Source organism: Stenella coeruleoalba (genome assembly GCF_951394435.1).
Source record: "Stenella coeruleoalba genome assembly, chromosome: 1".
NCBI classification, from domain to species: domain Eukaryota; kingdom Metazoa; phylum Chordata; class Mammalia; order Artiodactyla; family Delphinidae; genus Stenella; species Stenella coeruleoalba.
Window position 1 is genome coordinate 186,494,059 of NC_137169.1, and position 24,282 is coordinate 186,518,340.

At 38.9% G+C, this 24,282-nt stretch overlaps 1 protein-coding gene across 3 annotated transcripts in view; it reads left to right on the plus strand.

Moving 5' to 3' along the window:
* Positions 1–1,697: 1,697 nt before the first annotated feature.
* F5 (coagulation factor V) overlaps positions 1,698–24,282 on the plus strand; it is a gene marked incomplete at its 3' end in the record, with an annotated part of 85,606 nt that continues 63,021 nt past the window's right edge. For all 3 annotated transcript variants that reach the window (XM_079914456.1, XM_079914457.1, XM_079914458.1), the window contains exons 1-3: positions 1,698–1,946; positions 5,848–5,939; positions 14,182–14,304. In XM_079914456.1, coding sequence (XP_079770582.1) covers positions 1,789–1,946; positions 5,848–5,939; positions 14,182–14,304 — 373 coding nt within the window. In that variant the 5' untranslated portion in view covers positions 1,698–1,788. The remainder of the gene's footprint in view (positions 1,947–5,847; positions 5,940–14,181; positions 14,305–24,282) is intronic.

Below are 24,282 nucleotides of genomic sequence, written 5' to 3' on the forward strand. Positions count from 1 at the left end.
TTATAATCTAGTTGGGGACACAATAGACACCAATACAAAGTGATAGAGAGTAGTCAACATCAGTATGTTATTTGAAGCATGTGGTAGGAATTCATAAAATGGAAAAGTCAAGTTGGCCCAGAATCAAGGAGATAGAACTCTGATTGGACTTTAGAGAGTGGACAGTCTGAGTTGATCAAATAATATCGGCCAAGAAGCAAAGACAGAGACCTTATGTTGAGGAGACTGAAGACATCATAGAGATCTCATGTGAGGTGCTACATTACAATTTATTGAATCTGTTGAGACAAATCATAGAAGCTTGGAGGCATGTAGATTCAGGGGACCTGGGATAAGTTATAATGATGCTTCAGACAAGATAATTTTCAGATTCTCTATAAATAGCAAAATCATATCTTAAGGCCACGTGAAATAGCAAGATCCTCCGAGATACACAAAGGGCCCTGGAGGCAGGAAAAATATAATCATAGTAATCAACACGTGCTGTGTGCTTTCCAATTGCTAGGAATTATATACTTCACAGTGTTATTTTATCCTCCCAACCACCCTATTGGAAAAAACTATTATTATCATCCCTGTTTTGCAGGTGTCAGAATTGAGCTCCAGAGAGGTTGTGTAATGTATCCAAGAGAACACAGCTAGTAAGTGGGATTGAAATCTGGTCTGATTCTCTCAGTGAAGCTCTTTAAGCCCTCTCCTCTGTCACTGCCTTAGGTGGCCACAGGCCCTTATCAAGACAGAACTGTGCAACAGAGAAAGACAAATATCATATATCGCTTATATGTGGAATCTAAAAAAATGATACAAAGGAACTTACTTACAAAACAGAAATAGACTCACAGACGTAGAAAACAAACTTATGGTTACCAAAGGGGAAAGGGGGGAGCAATAAATTAGGAGTTTGGGATTAAAATATACATACTACTATATATAAAATAGGTAAACAGCAAGGACCTACTGTATAGCATAGGGAACTCTACTCAATATTTTATAATAACCTATAGTGGAAAATAATCTAAAAATTATATGTATATATATATTCATATATGTATATATATATATTCATATATATGAATCACTTTGCTGTATACCTGAAACTAACACAACATTGAATCAACTATATTTCAATATACATATATATTTTTTAAAAGACAGAACTGTGCATGGGTAGAAGTCAGTAAAGTGGGCCAGGCCAGCAGGCCCCATTCACGTGACCATCCCTTTGCTTCTTCACCACCTGAAAATACAATATTTCTGTGCCCAGTAACAGGGCATAGGGCCCTCTTCCTCAGATCAGAAGGAGAGCAGTGTGGTGAAGGGATTTGGGTCCCACTGCCCTGGGAACTGCAGAGCGCCTGGTAAGTGTGAACTCTGCCCCAGGCAGTGTTTATGGTGGCGGGGTCTGATGAGGGGCTACTGAGCCGTGGGGTCAGCAGATGGAAGCTGGGGGGGGACAGTGTTGCCCCGTCTCATGAATCCCTGAGCACTGTCCTGCCTGCTAGAGCCGCTGATTGCTGCCCTTTCTCCACTGGTAGTAAAACAGTCACTAACCTGGTTGCTCTCCCTAATACCTCCTGTCATCTGGAGCAGTGACCTAGTCAACCCCAGCCTGGAAAGGCCCCAGGAGGTGGGGACAGCGTGGGCTGCAGCTGCCGCAACGCCTGGGGGGAGCTGTAGAGGAGGAGGACACTGCCACCCGCAGCCGCGCGGCGCTCACTGCAGTCCCGACAGCGGCCAAGCCCGGCCAAGCCGGGCGCAGTCGGCTGAGGCAGAGGCAGGAAAGGAACCATGTTCCCAGCTTGCCCTTGCCTCTGGGTCCTCGTGGTCCTGGGCTCCAGCTGGGCAGGCTGGGGGAGCCTAGGGGCTGAAGCAGCGCGGCTAAGGCAGTTCTACGTGGCTGCTCAGAGCATCAGCTGGAACTATCGCCCCGAGTCCACATACCTTAGGTAAGGCAGGCATGGCGACCGGTGGGCTTCTCCAGGGAGGACAATCTATTTCTTTTAGAGATCATTCCCTTTGCAATTGCATTGCTTTTTTTTTTTTTTTTTTTACTTCAGGTAGGTAAATACAATTAATAGAAGAGCATAATGAATAAAATAAGCTTGGTGGATGCCCATTTTGCCTCCAATAATACAAGTTTATCATTCTGAGGATATAGAAAATAGTGTTTGACTGGCTAGATGCTGTTTCAAGTTTGCTGCTAATACAGTTTTGTTAGTATGACTGATAGATGATTTAATATATTGATTGATTCAAAAGCACCAGGTACCTACCTCTTCACTCCTGTTCCAGATTTTTAGTAGTCTAGTATTTTATTAAACTTCTAGTTACATATTATTTATTCCATGTCCACATAACTTCATCTTCTAAAACTAAAGATGTACACTGTATACTTTATTATAAGCAGGTTATTCGATAACAACTGCTATAATTTTGTTGTTTTCTTATAAATGACTTTCAAAACATCATCAGTTCATAAAAATGCAACATTGTTGTTCTTGTACCTTTTTTCTGCTTCGTGTGACTCTTCATTTTTCTCCCATTCTTAATCACTCCCTGGGATATGGTCTACTCTGGCTATTTTGATAGAGTCACTATTAAAAGGCATATGTGACTTAGAGGGGGGTTAAATAATAAAACTCTATTCGAGTTGCAAACTATTTTTCCTAATTGAAAGGTTAAAAATAAGACTCCACAGAAATTAAACAAATCATAGGTTCTACTCAATATTTCCAGTTCGTTATGTTTTTATTTCTTTTCATGGTAAACCTCTTAGTGTGACTTAAGTTTTTTTGTAACTTAGCATCACAGTTTAAGCAATTGTGAACGATGTGTTCCTCTTTTACAGTTTCGAAACCAAAGCAATCTGCCAAGAAGATATTGTAATGTTTTAAGCCTTTTAGTGTATAACATTACCCTTTCAAAACCTTTTCTTTGTAATTGGGTTATTTTGGAGGGCATTGCATCTTGGTCTTGTAATAATAAGAAGTCCCCCTTTTTTTTTTGTACAAAAATGGAGGGACTTCTTATTTAAATATTGTACATTTAAATACATTTAAAATATTGTATTTCAAGGTGATAATCTAGGTCACACCCACACCCTTAGAGAACTGCTGCTGACTGAAACCCCAAAGGAAGTAGCAGTCTTTCCAACATTAATTGTCCTGCTCTTGGGTAGAACACTAACTTGGTTGCTGGCTTTCCTGTGTCACACTGTGCTTATGCTTTGGAGTTTGTTCTTTCTTCTGTAATTAACAACAAGAATAACAAGCAGAATTTTGGAGGCAGAATCACATAGGGCAAAACCCTGATTCATATGGTGAATTCACATAGGAAGCCATGATTGGTCATCCTATCCTCTCTGTGGCTGAGTTTCCAGAATTCTGGGAAGAGGTGTTCCTCTGGTATCAATTACTGAGTCAAAACCATACAGTGATAATCCAGACCAACTGTCCATATTTTTGAACCTCAAATCATGTCATTTCTTTCTAGTACTTTTATGTGAAAAGTCTAACCTTGTATCTGGCTGCTTAAACTAAGAACTTGTTCTAAATTGTCCTACATCTAGAGCTAATGATACTCACTAGAAAGAAATCAACATAGACAACTCCATCCTTTGCTAAAGTGTATTTTAGCACAAAGCAAAGATCTTTCCTTATTTCATGTAATATTGGCAGGACAGTGCCTTTTAGAGGTGAAATATATCTTTCATTCTTGCTCTGGGGCTGAAGTGAATGGTTTTGAAAATTTCCCTAAGGAAACATGTTCAATCACATGTATATAGTAACAGATATTGAAAAAAATACATATGTATTTTTTCTCGTGTTCTAGCTTTATATGATTTTATTATGAATAAATCATCCTTAAATAGTCCTCATAAATGGAAAATTCATCATGCATATTGTTTGAATTCATGTCATCTTTAACTTTCAGACAAATTATTTTCCAATAGCAATTCAATTGTTCAAATTAAAATAAATATACCTCAGTATGCACACATAATATACACAGGGAAACATATTAGGAAACACACCTCTATTAAAATTACTCCACATAAAAGACTAATTTTTCTTAGTAAAGATTTTTTACTGTCACCTATACTCCTGTATTTAAAGATCTAAGGTTAGGGACGGGAGCTACGTTTCAACTGTACATAAAACTAAACACACAAAATTACCACCACAGATAAATAAAAATGGACCTTCACATTAGGGACACAAACTAACATACAGAATCCTAGGGTTCTTGGGCTCTAAAAACTCTATGAGGTTGTTTAATTCATTTTCAACTTTCATGTTTTAACTTCTTACTTTTCCCCACACCCAAAGCACCAATACCCCTAGCAAATAGTTGTCTAGTTTCTACTTGAATGCTTCCGGTGACTGAGAACCCACCACCTTCAATAGCTAGCCATTCCAAAAATACTTACTCATGCCTCCTTTAATCCTGTTTCCAAATATTAACACAGTTCTTGTATCTTACATTTTAAAATTAAGAGAATGACTATAATTACAGATTTTTCTGCTCTCCAGGAAAACCTAAAAGCTCAAATCCAATTATCATTATATTTTTAAAATACTACTAGCTAACACGCATTGAATATTTACAATGTGCCAGCTCTAAACCTTTTGTAGGTATTAACTTATTTAAAACTTGTAACAGTTCTGTGAGGGAGATTTTACTATTAGTCCCAGCTCACAATGATAGAAACAGAGGCACAAATTGATTAAATAAACCTTTCAAGGTTATATAGTTAACAAGGGGTAGACACAGGATTCAAACCCAGACACTCTGAATCTACAACCAGTTCTCTTAGCTTCTGTGCTACATAGACATCATGGCAAATGTGATTAGTATCCCTCTCTGTTACACCCTAGTTATAGTGGGACCACTTTCTGGATTAGGAAGCATAACAAAGCCAATATGGGCAACTGGTTTAGACATTGGTAAGAAATTTCCCCTAATTATCTTTCCTTCATCTTTGAGCTTAAGACAAGGATAGGAATCATGTGCCCATCTTTAGAGACACTGAAGAAAAAGATGGTAAAGTATCCCAGTTCTTTCCCTGCTGCCCTCTCTCTGAATTTTTAACCATGAAAACAGTCATCCCTTGGTACCTGTGGATATGGAACCCACAGATACAGGGGGATAACTGTACTAGTCTGTTTTATATAAGGGACTTGAACATCTACAGATTTTGGCTCCAGGGTCATCCTGAACCAACCTCCCACAGATACCAAGGGATGACTGTACAATGGTTTTTGAATCCTGGCTTTGCCATTATCAACTGATTCTCCTTGGGCAAGTTACTTAAACTTCCTGAGACTTAGTTTTTTCATTTGTTTGTTTCCTATATGAATCTCAGGGTCTTGACTCCATTAGCTATCTTCAACTTCTCAGCGAGAAATAGAGTCCACCAAATCAATAGTTCCTTACAATGTTCCCCAGTCACATAAGACTGTATTTGATTGATGAGTTGAAAAACAGCTCACATATTTATTCATAAAGGATTTGGTCATGTCTTTAATCATTTAAAATCTAAGCCTAAAGTTTGGGTTCACACTATCATCTTGGGTTCTATTTTAGAAAATTGATTCTGAGTAACAGGATTGGTTAGGGCAGACTAAATTTGTGAAAGAATGGTTATCACAACAGAATATTCTTGAAGACACCAATAATTATTTTATTAACTTTGCTTACTGTTCATATTTATAAGACCTTGGGCTTCTGAACTGCAGTTAAAAATACTGTTATTTCTAGTAAAAGTCTGAGGACATGAGAGATATATTTTGTTGTAATGTGCGAAGTAGATGTCAGGTAAGACTTTCAAATTTATTTTATTTCCAGTTCGAATACTTCTGCAACCTCCTTTAAGAAAACTGTCTACAGAGAGTATGAAGCATATTTTCAGAAAGAAAAACCACGATCCACAACTTCAGGTAAGCCTGAAATATATTTTTCAATTTTAAAGATAAAGCTCTATGGATAATTTGATATTCATATATATCTAAAATATTCACTTAGTGATCTTTTACAGAAATGTGTGTTTCTGTTATTTTGGCTAGGTAATTGGTAGAGCTCTTATTCATAGTACTGAGAATTGAGAAAAGCAAAGCATTAAGCCAGACTAGGGGCCCCTCTGAGCATGGGGCCCTGTCCAATTTCATGGGTCTCATGCCCATGAAGCCAGCTGTTTTTGACTGTGATTAAAAAAAAACTAAACTAAACTTCTAAGTGTTTGAATTTGTATTCACTCATCTAACAAACGATTATTGAACACCTGCTGTGGGTGCTCAATTGAACTAGGCACTATGGATGCCACGCTGGACAAGAGAAACACATCACCTGCCTTCCTGGAGCTTATGGTCTAGTTTAATGAGCACAGATGAGCCTTAGCAAATGATGATTTGCTGGGTCCCAAGACTCATTTAAAGGAACTGTATATGGTTGATTCTTTTGCATCTATCTTTCCCATCTCTTCTGTTTTATTTAGTGTGATGTATATAACAGCTATAATTTTTAGAGGAAAAAATCTCTTTTTTTTCTCACCTCTTTTTTAATTAAGGAAAGTAGGCTGAATGGGTTTCTGGGATCGTAAATATGGTAAATATGGTAACATAGGTCACAGAACTGATAAAGGCTGTTAAGAGAGAACTTCCTCCAGTTAGGTCCCCTAGTCAGTAATTCAACTCATCCTTCCCCCCAACCAGGTGAAGACCTGTCATCTTCCCCAGACTCGTCCTTCTATCTCTTTTATTCATTCCATCTTGTTCTGCCTCCTCCTCAGATCTCCCTTTATCTTCAATCTTTCCTTAAATGGAGACTTCCCTTCCGTCAAAAATCCTCAACAATAAAACAGAACACAACTTATGTTCAAATTAAAATCCGGTCTCAAAAAAAAGTCTCCCCTTGACTCTGTCTGCCTTTTCTCCCCTTTCCTTCACTACCAATTTCCTGTGTGATTGGTACATTTCATTCTCTATCATATCAAATTACTCTCCTAAAAGGGGCCCCATGACCTCTTAGATGCCAGACCAATGGTTTCTTTCCAGTTATTTTCCCACTTGATATTACTAGGACATGTAATGCTCCCCCTTCTTGAAACTCTCTCTTTACCTTGTTTCCCTGGTGCCACTTCCCCTGCTAACGGAGATGGAATGGAAGTGAATGGAAGGTGAGGAAATGTAAGTAGGAGGAACTTACATCGATAACTCTTTCCTGAAACTTGGCTCCAAATGGGAGGAGAAATAGGGTAGTTCTGGGAGGGAATGAGGGGTTTAAGGATATTTTAAGAGTTTTATTTCAAAAAGGACAGTGACTTAAAATATCTAAGTGCTCAAGGGAAGAATCCAATAGAAAAGGAGAGGATAAAAACATCTGAGGGAGAATAACTGATGGAGCCAGACTCAGAAGAAACAGGAAGTGATGTGATTCAAAGCTGGGTTGGATCAGCCTGAGGTGGAAGAGATACTAACCTTCATGGGGGGCTGGGTGGGGAGCCTGGCAAGGGACCAGGTGAGTAAGCTTTTATTAATAAGATTACTAATAAAATTAAGTTTGTCATTTTGGTCAGGAAGTTAAAGGATCTCCTGTCCTCTACAGACTCTGTAGTCTATTCATTTTTATAGATCCAGCTTCAACCTTAGTATGTACAGTAGATATTTAAGAACTATTTAATTAAATTAAGTTGTGAGTGGGTAAAGGGAAGACGAGCTGGGAAACATATTCATTAGGCCTGGGAAAAGAGGAATTGGGCAGAGATTCAGAGCTCTCCTTTTTGTGACTTTTGCCAAGTTCACTGAATTTGAATGTGCTGTGCCGGCCATTGTGCTGAGTGCAGTAAGGGATAGAAGGACCAGTGCCAGCCTGCAGACTGCCTTTTAGGTCAGGTGTCCCCAACCCCCAGGCCACAGACTGGTACCAGTCTGTGGCCTGTTAGGAACCGGGCTGCACAGCAAGAGGTGAGCAGGGAGCCAGAGAAGTTTCATCTGTATTTACAGCCGCTCCCCATTGCTCACATTACCGCCTGAGTTCCGCCTCCTGTCAGATCATTAGATTCTCATAGGAGCGCGAACCCTACTGTGAACTGCGCAGCGAGGGATCTAGGTTGCGCGCTGCTTATGAGACTCTAATGCCTGATGATCTGAGGTGGAGCTGAGGCGATGATGCTAGCGCTGGGGAGTGGCTGCAAATACCGATTATCATTAGCAGAGAGGTCTGACAGCCCAGAGACCATAATAAATCAATTTCCTGCAGACTCATATCAAAACCCTATCAGTGAGTGGCAAGTACAATTAAGCTGCATCTTACAAAGTAGACCGGACATAAGCAGCACACTTCAGGTGTCACTGTCTCCCAACACCCCCAGATGGGACCATCTAGTTGCAGGAAAACAAGCTCAGGGCTCCCACTGATTCTGCATTATGGTGAGTTGTATAATTATTTCAGTATATATTACAGTGTAATAATAATAGAAATAAAGTGCACAATAAATGTAATGCGCTTGAATCATCCCCAAACCATCCCCTGCCCTGGTCCGTGGAAAAACTGTCTTCCACAAAACCGGTCCCTGGTGCCAAAATGGTTGGGGACTGCCGTTTTAGGTGATACCGAGGCATCAATCATTTTTTAAAATTAATTCTTATTGGAGTATGGTTGCTTTACAATGTTGCGTTAGCCTCCACTGCACAACTAAATGAATCAGCCATACACATACAGATAGCCCCTCCCTTTTGGACTTGCCTCCCATTTAGGGTACCACAGTTTATTAGGTAGAGTTCCCTGTGCTCATTTTTGAAGAGGAGAAGACTGTGACCAAAATCCTTGGAGCTGATTAATTTTGTAGTGATTTCCTGATTCAACCTCATAAGTTAGAAGTAAACCTTGATAGTTGATTTATGTTTAAGCCTGGTACACTTAAAATATTGCCTTTGTCAACCCCAGTGTATCTCATAACATATTTGTTTTATGTGAACTCTGAGGCATTTTAACATTCATTTTCATGCAACCTCTTCCTGAACTCCCAAAGTTGCTTCATTATGAACCTTGGAGCACAGGGGTGGTGTCTTATTCAGCTCTGTAACCCTATAATAATTGATACTAGGAGGCAAACCTGATGTAAAGGAAAAGTCTCAGATTTTTAATAAGATCTGGTGTGAACACTGCCACTGACTATGTGGCCTTCCCCATTCTATTGCCTAGTTCTGTGTTCTTTGTACCTTTTGCTTATTTCCTGCTCCACCCATCTGGTGGGTATGATTCTAGCCATGTGCCCCATTTCTGCAGCATGAGCCCAGAAGTTATTGTAATTACAGGTGGGGCTAAGGCTACAGGACTGGAGGTCTGATGAGGCACCTGTCCAGTGAGGTTTGTGGACATGTGGACAGGTGGAGGGGCCAGGCTCATTTTCAGAAATCCTGTCTTGGGCTCTAAAATGGCTAGTTTTGAGTCTCTGTGTATTTTCCAGGAAGATTATGAAATGTTTGTCCCCAAAGGGGTTTTATATTAACAGCAACAATGGGCTGCCCTGTATTCTGCAACACATTATTCACCTGAGAGCAGGGGATTGCATTAGCTGGCCTCCTGTAGTCCTTTCCAACTCCAAAACTGCAAGAAATTGGGTACATGCTGTGCTAACTTCCTGGGATCTCAAGACAGGCTACTCCTTCCCCCAATTTGGCTTTGGGCACTGAGGAGAGGGTGGAAAAGGTCTTAGGCCATCTGGCTAATGGAGGAACTAAACAGCAGCTCAAACAACGTTCAGCCATGTGTTTGCCTACATGCATGAAGGTATTTGGTTTGTATTTATAAGAACATCCCTTTGTTTTGCTTTAATTCTGAAGAAGCAGATAGGGAGGCTAAATAAATATTGCAAAGAACTCATTGCAGTAAGAGGTGAAATCACTTAGAAGACTTATTCTGGGCATCTGGCATTTGCAGCCATGTGATGCCAACAAACAAATCGACCAAGCAAGGCAACCACGGCAACAAAATGCAGTGGACAACGTGACAGCAGTCAGCATCTGATTGGGCTCAGGGGCATTCTGGGCGGTGGGAGTAGCCAGTGGGGACTTCTGCTGGGAGCTAGGACTGAGGGTGGCAGCCAGAAGAGAGGGGTCAGCCAGTGGAGTCAGATGTGGCCAGGAGTCAAAAATGGTGTGGACTTTGGGACTGTTCCAGGAAAGTGGGGGATCTGACCCGCCCTGCAGAAGGTGCTTAAGAAAGCTTTGGTTCAAGAGTCCAGAGAACTGAGTTCTACACCCAGCAATGCCACCCAGTCACTCTCCGCACCCACTTCCCAGGCTTTGTAACCATCTCTATAATGAGGATTAAACTATGTGGCCTCCATGGTCCTGTGCAGAACTAACATAAGAACACACAAACAAAAAGCTTCAGGCACAAGGTCAATATAAACTCTAGGACTGGAGTTCAGTGAAAGGAATAAGTGGGTGGAAAGATAGGAGTTGGGGAAAGATAGGACCTCTATCTCAGAGATCACATTTTATCAATGCTAATAGGAAATTAGTGTTCTATTGCTGTAACACGTTACCACAAACTTAGGGGCATAAAACAACACAAATGTATTATCTTAGCGCTCTTGACGCCAGAAGTCCAAAATGAGTTTCACTGGGTTAAAGTCAAGGTGTTCGTAGAGCTCTATTCCTTCTAGAGGCTCTAGGGGAGAATCGTTTCCTTGCCTTTTCCAGTTACTAGAAGCCACCTGCACTCATGGGCTCATGGCCCCTTCCTCCGTCTTCAAAGCCAGCAGGCAGCATCTTCCAATTGCTAACTCAGACACTCCTGCATCCCTTTTATGAGAGATTTTATGATTACATTGGGTCCACCTGGATAATCCAGGAAACTCTCCCCGTCTCAACATCTTTAACTTAATCACACCCACAGAATCCATTTTGCCATATAAGGTAGCATATCCATGGGTCCCAGGGATTAAGTCAGGGACATCTCTGGGAGGCCATTATCCTGCCTGCCACACCCACCAAACAAAACCCTCCCACAACATCCTCCGTTTCAGAGAATGGCACCCTCATCCACCCAGCCTTCCAAGCCAGAACATCACCAGCCATCCATGCCAACTTGATCTCCCTCATCCTCCACTCCATGTTCAACCCATCAAGTCCTGACAACTTGATTTCCTAAATAGCTCTCTAATACGTTCTCTCCTTATTATCTCCATTGCCCTAACCTTAAACTAAGCCAAGTCACCAACATCTCTCTCCTGGAGCCTTCCATCTATTCTCTCAACATTCACTCTGGTTTCTCCCCAGATCAGAGGTTTAAAAACCAATATGTGGTTCATGTCACATCCCTGCTTCCAGATACTCTTAGGTTAAAACGCAAAAGTCTAAGAGGCCTACAAGGCCCTATGTGACTGGACCTCTGATCATGCCTTTGGCTTCACTTTCTGCCTATCTCTCTTACCTACTAAGCTCTACCTTCCCGTGGCTGTCAGTTCTCTGAATAGGCCAAGTTTTCTGGCACCTCAGGGCCTTCGCACATGCTAAACCCACTCCCTGGAATGCCCTTGTCTATCCCTTTGCCTCTTTGCCTTTGGACTTCAGTTAATGCATCACTTCCTCAGGGAAGCATTTCCCAACCCTGATTACCTCCCTGCTTCTAAGATTAGACTAGATGCTTCTGTCAAATGTTCTTAAGAGAATCCTGTACTTTTCTTTCATAATATGAACCACAGTTTGTAATTCAATATTTGTGTGATCATTTGTTAAAATCTGTCTTTCCTTCTATTTTCTAAGCTCTATGAAGGCAGGGGGTACATCTATTTTACTCACCATTGCAATTCTAACACCTAGGATAAAGTGAGCACTCAATATTTGTTGAATGAATGAATAACTACAAGGTGGGGGGCTGCAATACCAAGAGGTGGCTAAAAGCTCAGTATCTAGAATCACACAGATTTAAGTTTAAATCATGGCTCTGCCTCTAATTAGCTGTATAATATTGGGCAAGATATTTAAATTCTCTGAGGCTCAGTTTCCTCATCTATAAAATAAAGATCTTACTATCTACCTTAAAGATGTATTGGGAGGTTTAATGTAAGGACTTAGAGTGCTCAAATATATCAAGAGGGACGTTTATAACGATCGCCACTGCAAACAAATGCCAGTTGAACTCCATGACTACTGTAACTTCCCTTTCCTGTTCCTGTGATTCCTAATGGGCAGAAACCAACCCCATGAGAGCTTATGGATGGCTTGGAAGTGAGAACAGTCAATTGTCCGGAAGAGAGCTTTTGGTGACAGGTTCTCAAGCTTTGGAGGACATCAGAATTACTCAGGGGTACACATCTAAAATGCAGGTTCCCAAACCCCACCTCCAGAGACTCAGGTTCATTGAGGCTGAGATAGTATTTACTTGGGAGTCTGCCTTTTAGTTAGACCCTCACTGATTCTGACGCAGAGCATCCGAGGACTACACTTTGGGAAATTCTAATATATGATTCTTCAAAAACCTTACTCAAATATCAACTCTTCCCTTAACTCTGCAGACAGAACTGGTCCTTCATCCTCTCTGCTCCCGTAGCACTTGGCCCGTATCTCAGCAGTAGCTCCTACCGAATGTCTATCTCTGAACGAGCTTGTGATCTCCTTAAGGACAGGGACGGTGCCTTATTTACCCATGTGGCCCCAGAGCCTAGCACAGTGCCTGGGATGTAGTAAGTGAAACCTCACTCTTGATTTCTGCACCCTAACCTGCTCAACCCGCTGTGTCCCCATCAAAGTAACTTATAACATTATTTATCCAGTTGCTCAGATCAAAAACCTTGGTGTCATCCTTGACTTCTCTCTCTCAAGTGCCACATCCAACTCCTCAGCAAATTTGCTGGCTCTACTGTTGAAATGTCCAGAATCCAACCTCTTCTCCCCACCTCATTGCTACACATGCTGGCCCAATACACTGTTGTCTCTCGTTTACACCACCTGTTCTGCTTCCACTCTTGTCACTACACAGAATATTTTGTACACAGCAGCTAGGATGAACTTTTAAAAATTATTTATTTATACAGCAGGTTCTTATTAGTTATCTATTTTATACATATTAGTGTATATATGTCAATCTCCCAATTCATCACACACACACACACACACACACACACACACACACACTTTCCCCCCTTGGTGTCCACACATTTGTTCTCTACATTTGTGTCTCTATTTCTGCCCTGCCAACTGGTTCATCGGTACCGTTTTACTAGATTCCACATATATGCATTAATATATGATATTTGTTTTTCTCTTTCTGCCTTACTCTGTATGACAGTCTCTAGGTCCATCCATGTCTCTACAAATGACCCAATTTCGTTCCTTTTTAGGGCTGAGTAATATTCCATTGTATATATGTACCACATCCTCTTTATCCATTCATCTGTCAATGGACATTTAGGTTGTTTCCATGTCCTGGCTCTTGCAAATAGTGCTGCAATGAACATTGGGGTGCATGTGTCTATTTGAATTATGTTTTTCCCTGGGCATATGCCCAGTAGATTGAACTTTTAAAACATATCAGACCATGTCTCTCTGTTGCACAAAGCTCCAGTGATTTCCCATTTCACTTAGAAGAAAATCCAGAGTCCTTACCATGGCCCATAGAGGGTGATCTGCCCTCTCCACCCCCAACTTTTCTCACTCTGGCCACACTGTTTGTCTGACTGTTCTTTGGATACATCAAGCTCCTGCCTCAGGGACTTTGAATTTGCCTCAGGACCAGAGAACAGTCTGATCTGCTCCCTGACTTCATTTAGGTCTCTGAGGTCTCCCCTTCAGAGAGATCTAAAGTAGCCAGTCACCCTTCTTACATTACCCTGTATAAATGAAAATGAACATCTTTCTTGACCCAAGATGGTAGTCTCCCCAGGAATGACAGTGGATCAGAATGGGGTGGACATGGTCAGAACTATTTCTTCTACTCTCTTAACTAGCTTTGGGCCCAAGCCAAGTGTTTCTACCTTCCTATCCTTATCTGCCTGCATGTAATATAGAGTTAATGAGCTGGCAAAGCCTTCTAGATTGAAGATAAACAGGTCAACCTCAGGACTGAGAGGAATGACGGCAATCACCCGTGGGGTTTTCTGCATGTTTTTCTTGCTTAGCAGCTCTGTCTTGGTAATCCTGAACACAGACATATTTTAAATCCTTGTTTTCATAGGACTTCTCGGGCCTACTTTATATGCTGAAGTTGGAGACATCATGAAAGTTCACTTTAAGAATAAGGCAGACAAGCCCCTAAGCATCCATCCTCAAGGAATTAAGTACAGTAAATTCTCAGAAGGTAAGAGGAATTTAACATCCCTCTCACAAGGGAAAACTTACAACTCTTTACCACCTGTGTCAAACATTTTAAACCATATTGTTGACCAAGTTAGAGAAATCTCCTTTCCTGCAACTGGTAATTATAAAAGTTGCTGCCTTCGTAGATTTCAGAGAGGAAAATGAAAAAGTTCTGGGGTCATCTGGACCTCAGTTTTTTGGTAGGTTCTTGTTTTTTAATAGTTGGATGGGCAAGTTACCTAATCTTTATGAACTCCAATATGTTCCTCTGCAAAATGAGAATAATAATACATATATTGCAAGAGGGGTTAAGGCAGGGGTCTACTTACTTTTCTGTGAAGAGCCAGTAAATATTTTGGGCTTTGTGAGCTATGGAATCTCTGTTGCAACTACTCAACTCTACTCTTTAGTACAAAAACAGCCATAGACGATATGTAAATGGATGCACACGGCTGTGTCCCAATAAAACTTTATTTACAAAAACAGGCAGCTGACTGGATTTGGCTCATGAGACATAGTTCGAAATGGCAACATAGGACTAGCCTGGCACATAGATGGCACTTAATAAGTGATATTTGGTGGTGACGGTGGTAGTAGAAGTAGTATTAAAATTTTGGACATAGTGAAGTACTTAAGAACATAAGCTTTGAAGGCAGACTTAAATTCAAATTCCAGCTTTACAATTTCTGGTTCTATGACCTTAGCCCCTCTGAGCCTCAGTTTTCTCATCTATAAAATGAGAACGATTATAATTTTAACCCTTCACAAGATTACTTTGAGGATCAAATGAGATCACTTAAGGTAACAAACTAAACATGGTGCCTGGAACCTGGTAAGCCCTCAATAAATAATGATAATGATGATGATGATAACAATGATGGTGAAGATCATGAAGATGGTGGTGATAAAAGCCACAGGATGGTAAGTACCCATGTTGATATTGTTCTGATTATTTCCATTATGTTGATGTTCAGACCACATTAAGCAGAGCAGAGTTCTGCTAGGAACTGATAAAAGAAAATTATCCATATTGTAATAGATATTGGTATAATAACATTTAAAATAAATTTTAACCCTTCATGATTCACAAATCTTCTTTTTCCCATGTGTTCCAGCCATTATACCTTTGAAGAGAGGAACTGGGTAGGAGAGTGGTTTACAATGTAGGTTCTGGAACTAGATGCCTGGTGCAAATCCTGGCTGAGACACTTATTAGCTGTGTGACTTTTGAAAAGTTACTTAACCTCTCTGTGCCTCATCTTTCTCATCTATAAAATGGGGATAGTAATTACACTTACCTCATATAGGTTTGTTGTCATGAAATATTAGAACAATGCGTGACATATAATAAGCACTTGATAAATATTAGCTATGATGGTAAAGGTAATTCTTCAATCAAAATGTGTTCAAATTCTAATGTTATATGTCAATTATATCTCAATTAAAAATTTTAAAATATGCTCAAATAATTTAATATTTATTTGACAATATAGGGATTAGGAAGTGACTTTTATATTTATTGTTTCCTATGTAAATTGTTATCAAACTCATTCTGACAACATACAAATGACTGATAATAAGTCAATGAACTAACCTCCCCAGGACTATTAGTACTATCACTCAATATTTGGCTTGAGGAAAAACAATGAAGCATTAACTGTAATTTCAGGCATCTTAAAAAGGCACTTTGGCAAGACTCTGGGTGAGGTAGCATGCAATGGCATAGTGACATAGTGAAGAATCACCTACTTATAAGGATTCCAGATGACTGCATCAGGAATTCAGCAACACAATGCACGAGGGGAGAACCCTCAGAATGTCCCATGCAGGTTCTCTTTCAGGTGTGGGAGGAGGTAAGCGTTGTGGACTTTGTATGCTAGCTAAGCTGTTTGCACAGGGAATGAACCTTGCAACAGTATCCCCATTCCTTTACTGTTTATTTGTCCCTACACTCCCCTATGGCCAGAATCACTTATGAGCAATTGTATAAAATGCTCCCACCACTTCCATTGGTCACTTGGTTATTGCCCCTGGTTTCATGAGTCTGAGAAAGGTAAGCACAGATTGATGGAGAAAGTCAAATGTTACCTTAGAAATGAGATGCAAATCTAGTAAACAGCTAAAGTATCCTTTGCAGTGAAAAATAAAAATAAAAAATAAGACAAGGCTTCTATTCATTTTATCATGCCCTCTCTGAGAATAAAACATCTCCTCCTCCTTCATGTCTGACACTCATCCTCACCCATAGCCTCCTTCTATGGTTTGAACTATTTTTTCAGGAGTGGAAATAAATTAACTACATGCTGAGTCAGCTACAAGAGAATCCAGATTCCTTTATCTCAGAGGTAGATATTTGAGAGATGAATGGTGAGAGGTTGAAACAATATAAGTGTCTTGAGAGCAGACTCAATTCTTGCCTGTGTGGTTGCTTGATCTAATCAGTGAATGATCCAACCTAGACAGCAATCTTCCTTATCTGGGAATTAATCCTTGAGCCCCACTAAAGATTTGGAGACCTACTGTCATCAGCTAGAAGAAAAAGGTAGAAAGAATGCTGGCTTTAGAGCCAGAATGACCTGGGTTTGAACCCTAAGTTTACCTAGAAAATTTCCTTTATCTCTAACTCTCGGTTTTATATCTATAAAATGGGGATAGCGATTCCTCCCATCTAAAGTTATTGCAAGGGTTAGTCATAATATATGTTAAGGTTTTTGGCACATAGTTGCACACAATAAGGAGAGTGTTATTGCTGTGGTTCTTTCATGGCTGTTTATATTGCAGGTATTAAATTTTGTTTCTAGAAGCTTAGACTGAATGAAGACCTTGGCTTCATATAGTGCTCGTCATTTTATTTCCACTCAAATGAAATAAAACTCCACGATGGAACTTAGATGACAAAATGAACTAAAATTGCATAGAAAACTTCAGTTGTCCAGGAGGACATAACGCATGAGTTGTTTTGGATAAGAATGTTTTCCAGATAGTTTGAGGTTTCCTTCTTTAAGTGTAAGATACTTTCTTTTAATCACTTTGGATGCAAATCTTTCTAAATGTTATACTTTCCCAGACTTTTTTTAAAACAGAAGAGTAAGGAGGAAAATTCGAATCCCTTTCTAAACCATTACTTCCACTCTACTTTGAGATTTTACAAAGATCCACAAATGTTAGAACTGCGTTCAGTCTAAGAGTAAACAAACTACATTACTGTCTCTGGTAATGTCTACAGGTTAAGAGTCTCTGGTATTGTCTACAGGTAAAGACCCTGAGCTTTCATTCATGGATTATGTAATATTTATTTTGGTTGTCCAGGACCCTTGTTGCTTTTTTAATTCTTGGCTATGCCTTAGTTAGGAGATAATTGGAAATCTGAGTCCTGGCAAGGAAAGATGTTACTGTATTTAGTGTGGAAGTCTCATGATGGCCTTCCATCCATAAACTGGAAGCATCTGACATAAATGCCAAGTTGTAGCATAGTGTTTCCAAATTACTTCCAGTTGCACCCCAACCCCAGGTGTACAGCGTTACGTAGGGCAATGACGGGTAACCCTTTTGGCAGGATAGACAAACTGTGATTCATAAAAATGCTTACAAGAACATTCCTTTTAGAAATGTATTTAATAGGAATATGTTTTTAAACCAGTAAATAAAATATCTGCAGCTGTACTTAATCATTTTAAAACTTTTTATCACTAAAAGAATTTCAATTTGAGGCTAAAATTTTAGAAACTCTGTAGCCAGTACATGCTGAACTGTTTGATTATAATGCTACACCTTTGAGCAAATTTTGTTGTCCAGTAAGATTTCTGAAGCTGTTTTGGTCCATTACCTTTAAAAGTTTGTTTCAGAGGGAATCTTAATATTATTCTTTGATTTATATTCTCACAATTTAAATGTGTGAGTTGCATTATGAGTACTATACAACGAAATTAGTTCTATAATATCCAGCTGTCTGCTGGTAAGCCAACTCTCCAAGTAATAAATAAATAAACGAGCAAGTAAATAAATAACTTTTCCACCAGAGATAGCTCTTTGCATCTAAGTGTTGCCAAATTCTCTATATGAAAAAATATTTTTTCAAAACATTCCAATGCTTGACATCATGTAGTCAATTACATTTTTCACTCTGCATCTGGGTATTTTGGGCTTATATAGATACTTCTTTGAGTATATGATAAATACCTGAAACAAATTGTAAGGGCTAATATAATAATTCTTGTAAATCTAAAAACTATGAACTCTCCTATGAAAGAGACTTGCATGCCCTGTGCGATGAAACCAGGCTCTTCACAAAACATCAGCACTCTTAATTTGCCCACTGCCTAAAGTATAGCTTCTAGGATGTTCTAGAAGCTATAAGAATAAAGAATGTTCTGAATCTTTAAATGCGCACTGAACTGTTCACTAAGTTTATTAAATGGAGGGGAAAAGAGCTGTCCAAGAAAATAAATAACAAGGGAGGATTTCATGAACAAGCACCCTTAATGGGTGACCAAAGCGGCTCTTTACGTAACTTCCCTTTTCCAAAGCTTGTACGCACCATTTTACATTTGAAAAAAAAATACTCAGAGCCTCTTGGCAAATAATTAGCTCATCATGACAAGGGTAAACAAATCACAGAGCTGACTATGGACTAAGCAGGAAATGAACAGAATTGAAAAACTATGAAATAAAAGGCTGCCCTTGTATAAAGAATTTATTCTAGCGAGAAGCTAAACAAGGACTTTTTGTGCTCTAGCATAATAGTCTTTCCTGTCTATTTCTCATCTTTTCGGTTAAGAGTTTTAAACTTTTTGTTTTGATTACAAAGTCAAAATCAGATTTGCCAAAAATGTATTTCATAAATGCTTCCTCTAAGTAGCTATTTATATTTCATACCTCATGTTATATAGGTTGCAAAATCAAATATACAACATGCATGTTTTATTGTAGATGAAAGGTAAAAGAAAATGCTTTGGAATGAAAAGAATTAAAGCATTGAAAAATTATCCCCAAACTGTCTCATTAGTAATCCTCACTCAGTATAATTACTCCATATGCAAATTTATTTGTTTCAATATGTTCACAATTAATCTTTTAGTAGTATAGTAACAATTAAAATCATTCATTCAATTATTTGAAAATTATCTTATGTGTTTTTTATATATATTTCACTTATAATTCTCTATTTAAAAATTTTTGACTTTTATTTTATGTATTTTTTTATACAGCAGGTTCTTATTAGCCATCCATTTATACACGTCAGTGTGTACATGTGAATCCCAATCTCCCAAATCATCACATCACCACCCCCACCCCCATGCCGCTTTCCCCCCTTGGTGTTCATACGTTTGTTCTCTATATCTGTGTCTCAATTTCTGCACTGCAAACTGGTTCATCTGTACCATTTTTCTAAGTTCCACATATATGCGTTAATATACGATATTTGTTTTTCTCTTTCTGACTTGCTTCACTCTATAAGACAGTCTCTAGATCCATCCACGTCTCAACAAATGACCCAATTTCGTTCCTTTTTATGGCTGAGTAATATTCCATTATATATATATGTACCACATCTTCTTTATCCATTCGTCTGTTGATGGGCATTTAGGTTGCTTCCATGACCTGGCTATTGTAAATAGTGCTATAATGAACATTGGGGTGCATGTGTCTTTTTTTTTTCAACTTTATTCTGTAAATTTATTTATTTATTTATGGGTACATTGGGTCTTCGTTGCTGTGCACAGGCTTTCTCTAGTTGTGGTGAATGGGGGCTACTCTTCACTGCAATGCACGGGCTTCTCATTGCAGTGGCTTCTCTTGCTGTGGAGCACAGGATCTAGGCACACGGGCTTCAGTAGTTGTGGCACACGGGCTTAGTTGCTCCACGACATGTGGGATCTTCCCTGACCAGGGCTCGAACCCATGTCCTCTGCATTGGCAGGCAGATTCTTAACCACTGCACCACCAGGGAAGTCCCACATGTCTCTTTTTGAACTATGGTTTTCTCTGGGCATACGCCCTGTAGTGAGATTGCTGGATCATATGGTAATTCTATTTTTAGTTTTTTAAGGAACCTCCATACTGTTCTCCATAGTGGCTGTATCAATTTACATTCCCACCAACAGTGCAAGAGGGTTCCCTTTTCTCCACACCTTCTCCAGCATTTGTTGTTTGTAGATTTTCTGATGATGCCCATTCTAACTGGTGTGAGGTGATATCTCATTGTAGTTTTGATTTGCATTTCTCTAATAATTAGTGATGTTGAGCATCTTTTCATGTGCCTCTTGGCCATCTGTATGTCTTCTTTGGAGAAATGTCTATTTAGGTCTTCTGCCCAGTTTTGGATTGGGTTGTTTGTTTTTTTAATATTGAGCTGCATGAGCTGTTTATATATTTTGGAGATTAATCCTTTGTCCATTGATTCATTTGCAAATATTTTCTCCCATTCTGAGGATTGTCTTTTCGTCTTGTTTATGGTTTCCTTTGCTGTGCAAAAACTTTGAAGTTTCATTAGGTACCATTTGTTAATTTTTATTTCCATTACTCTAGGAGGTGGATCAAAAAAGATCTTGCTGTGATTTATGTCAAAGAGTGTTCTTCCTATGTTTTCTTCTAAGAGTTTTAGAGTGTCCGGTCTTACATTTAGATCTCTAATCCATTTTGAGTTTATTTTTGTGTATGGTGTTAGGGAGTGTTCTAATTTCATTCTTTTACCTGTAGCTGTCCAGTTTTCCCAGCACCACTTATTGAAGAGACTGTCTTTTCTCCATTGTATATCCTTGCCTCCTTTGTCACACATTAGTTGACCATAGGTGTGTGGGTTTATCTCTGGGCTTTCTATCTTGTTCCATTGATCTATGTCTCTGTTTTAGTGCCGGTACCATATCGTCTTGATTACTGTAGCTTTGTAGTATAGTCTGAAGTCAGGGAGTCTGATTCCTCCAGCTACATTTTTTTCCCTCAATACTGCTTTGGCTATTCAGGGTCTTTTGTGTCTCCATACAAATTTTAAGATTTTTTTTTGTAGTTCTGTAAAAAATGCCATTGGTAATTTGATAGGGATTGCATTGAATCTGTAGATTGCTTTGAGTAGTATAGTCATTTTCACAATGTTGATTCTTCCAATCCAGGAACATGGTATATCTCTCCATCTGTTGGTATCATCTTTAATTTCTTTCATCAGTATCTTATAGTTTTCTGCATACAGGTCTTTTGTCTCCCTAGGTAGGTATATTCCTAGGTATTTTATTCTTTTTGTTGCAATGGTAAACGGGAGTGTATCCTTAATTTCTCTTTCAGATTTTTCATCATTAGTGTATAGGAATGCAAGAAATTTCTGTGCATTAATTTGTATCCTGCAACTTTACCAAATTCATTGATTAGCTCTAGTAGTTTTCTGGTGGCATCTTTAGGATTCTCTATGTATAGTATCATGTCATCTGCAAACAGTGACAGTTTTACTTCTTCTCTTCCAATTTGTATTCCTTTTATTTCTTTTTCTTCTCTGATTGCCATAGGTAGGACTTCCAAAACTATGTTGAATAATAGTGGTGAGAGTGGACATCCTGGTCTTGTTCTTGATCTTAGAGTAAATGCTTTCAGTTTTTCACCATTGAGGATGATGTTTGCTGTGGGTTTGTCATATATGGCCTTTATTATGTTGAGGTAGGTTCCCTCTATGCCCACTTTCCAGAGAGTTTTTATCATAAATGGGTGTTGAATTTTGTCAAAATCCTTTTCTGCATCTATTGAGATGATCATATGATTTTTCTTCTTCAATTTATGAATATGATGTATGTCATTGATTGATTTGCATATATTGAAGAATCCTTGCATCCCTGGGATAAATCCCACTTGATCATGGCGTATGATCCTTTTAATGTGTTGTTGGATTCTGTTTGCTAGTATTTTGTTGAGGACTTTTGCATCTATATTCATCAGTGATATTGGTCTGTAATTTTCTTTTTTTGTAGAATCTTTGTCTGGTTTTGGTATCAGGGTGATGGTGGCCTCATAGAATGAGTTTGGGAGTGTTCCTTCCTCTGCAGTTTTTTGGAAGACTTTGAGAAGGATGGGTGTTAGCTCTTCTCTAGATGTTTGATAGATGTTTGATAGAATTCACCTGTGAAGCCATCCAGTCCTGGACTTTTGTTTGTTGGAAGATTTTTAATCACAGTTTCAAGTTCATTACTTGTGATTGGTCTGTTCATATTTTCATATTTTCTATTTCTTCCTCATTCCTTGAAGGTTATACCTTTCTAAGAATTTGTCCATTTCTTCCAGGTTGTCCATTTTATTGGCATAGAGCTGCTTGTAGTAGTCTCTTAGGATGCCTTGTATTTCTGCGGTGTCTGCTGTAACTTCTCCTTTTTCATTTCTAATTTTACTGATTTAAGTTCTCTCCCTCTTTTTCTTGATGAGTATGGCTAATGGTTTATCAATTTTGTTTACCTTCTCAAGGAACCAGCTTTTAGTTTTATTGATCTTTACTATTGTTTTCTTTGTTTCTATTTCATTCATTTCTGCTCTGATCTTTATGATTTCTTTCCTGCTAACTTTGGGTTTTGTTTGTTCTTCTTTCTCTAGTTCCTTTAGGTGTAAGTTTAGATTGTTTATTTGAGATTTTTCTTGTTTCTTGAAGTAGGCTTGTATACCTATAAACTTCCCTCTTAGAACTGCTTTGCTGCATCCCATAGGTTTTGGATCGTCGTGTTTTCATTGTCATTTGTCTCTAGGTATTTTTTGATTTCCTCTTTGATTTCTTCAGTGATCTCTTGGTTATTTAGTAACATACTGTTTAGCCTCCATGTGTTTGCATTTTTTGTTTTTTTCCCTGTAATTCATTCTAATCTCATAGCGTTGTGGTCAGAAAAGATGCTTGATATGATTTCAACTTTCTTAAATTTACTGAGGCTTGATTTGTGACCCAAGATGTGATCTATCCTAGAGAATGTTCCATGCGCGCTTGAGAAGAAAGTGTAATCTGCTGGTTTTGGATGGAATGTCCTATAAATATCAATTAAATCTATCTGGTCTATAGTGTCATTTAAAGCTTCTGTTTCCTTATTTATTTTCATTTTGGTTGATCTGTCCATTGGTCTAAGTGAGGTGTTAGAGTCCCCAACTATTATTGTGTTATTGTTGATTTCCTCTTTTATAGCTGTTAGCATTTGCCTTATATACTGAGATGCTCCTATGCTGGGTGCATATATAATTATAATTGTTATATCTTCTTCTTGGTTTGATCCCTTGATCATTGTGTAGTGTCCTTCCTTGTTTCATTCTTTATTTTAAAGTCTATTTTATCTGATATGAGTATTGCTAATCCAGCTTTCTTTTGATTTTCATTTGCATGGAATATCTTCTTCCATCCCTTCGCTTTCAGTCTGTATGTGTCCCTAGGACTGAAGTGGGTCTCTTGCAGACAGCATATATATGGGTATTGTTTTTGTATCCATTCAGCAAGCCTGTGTCTTTTGGTTGGACCATTTAATCCATTCATGTTAAGGTAATTATCGATATGTATGTTCCTATTACCATTTTCTTAATTGTTTTGGGTTTGTAGTTGTAGGTTATTTTCTTCTCTTGTGTTTCCCACTTAGAGAAGTTCCTTTAGCATTTGTTGTAGAGCTGGTTTGGTGGTGCTGAATTTTCTTAGCTTTTGTTTGTCTGTAAAGCTTTTGATTTCTCCATTGAATGTGAATGAGATCTTTGCTGGGTAGAGTCATCTTGGTTGTAGGTTCTTCCCTTTCATCACTTTAAGTATATCATGCCTCTCCCTTCTGGCTTGTAGAGTTTCTGCCGAGAAATCAGCTGTTAACCTTATGGGAGTTCCCTTGTGTGCTATGTCATTTTTCCCTTACTGCTTTCAATAATTTTTGTCTTTAATTTTTGTCAATTTGATTACTATGTGTCTCGGCTTGTTTCTCCTTGGGTTTATCCTGTATGGGACTCTCTGCACTTCCTGGACTTGGGTGGCTATTTCCTTTCCCATGTTAGG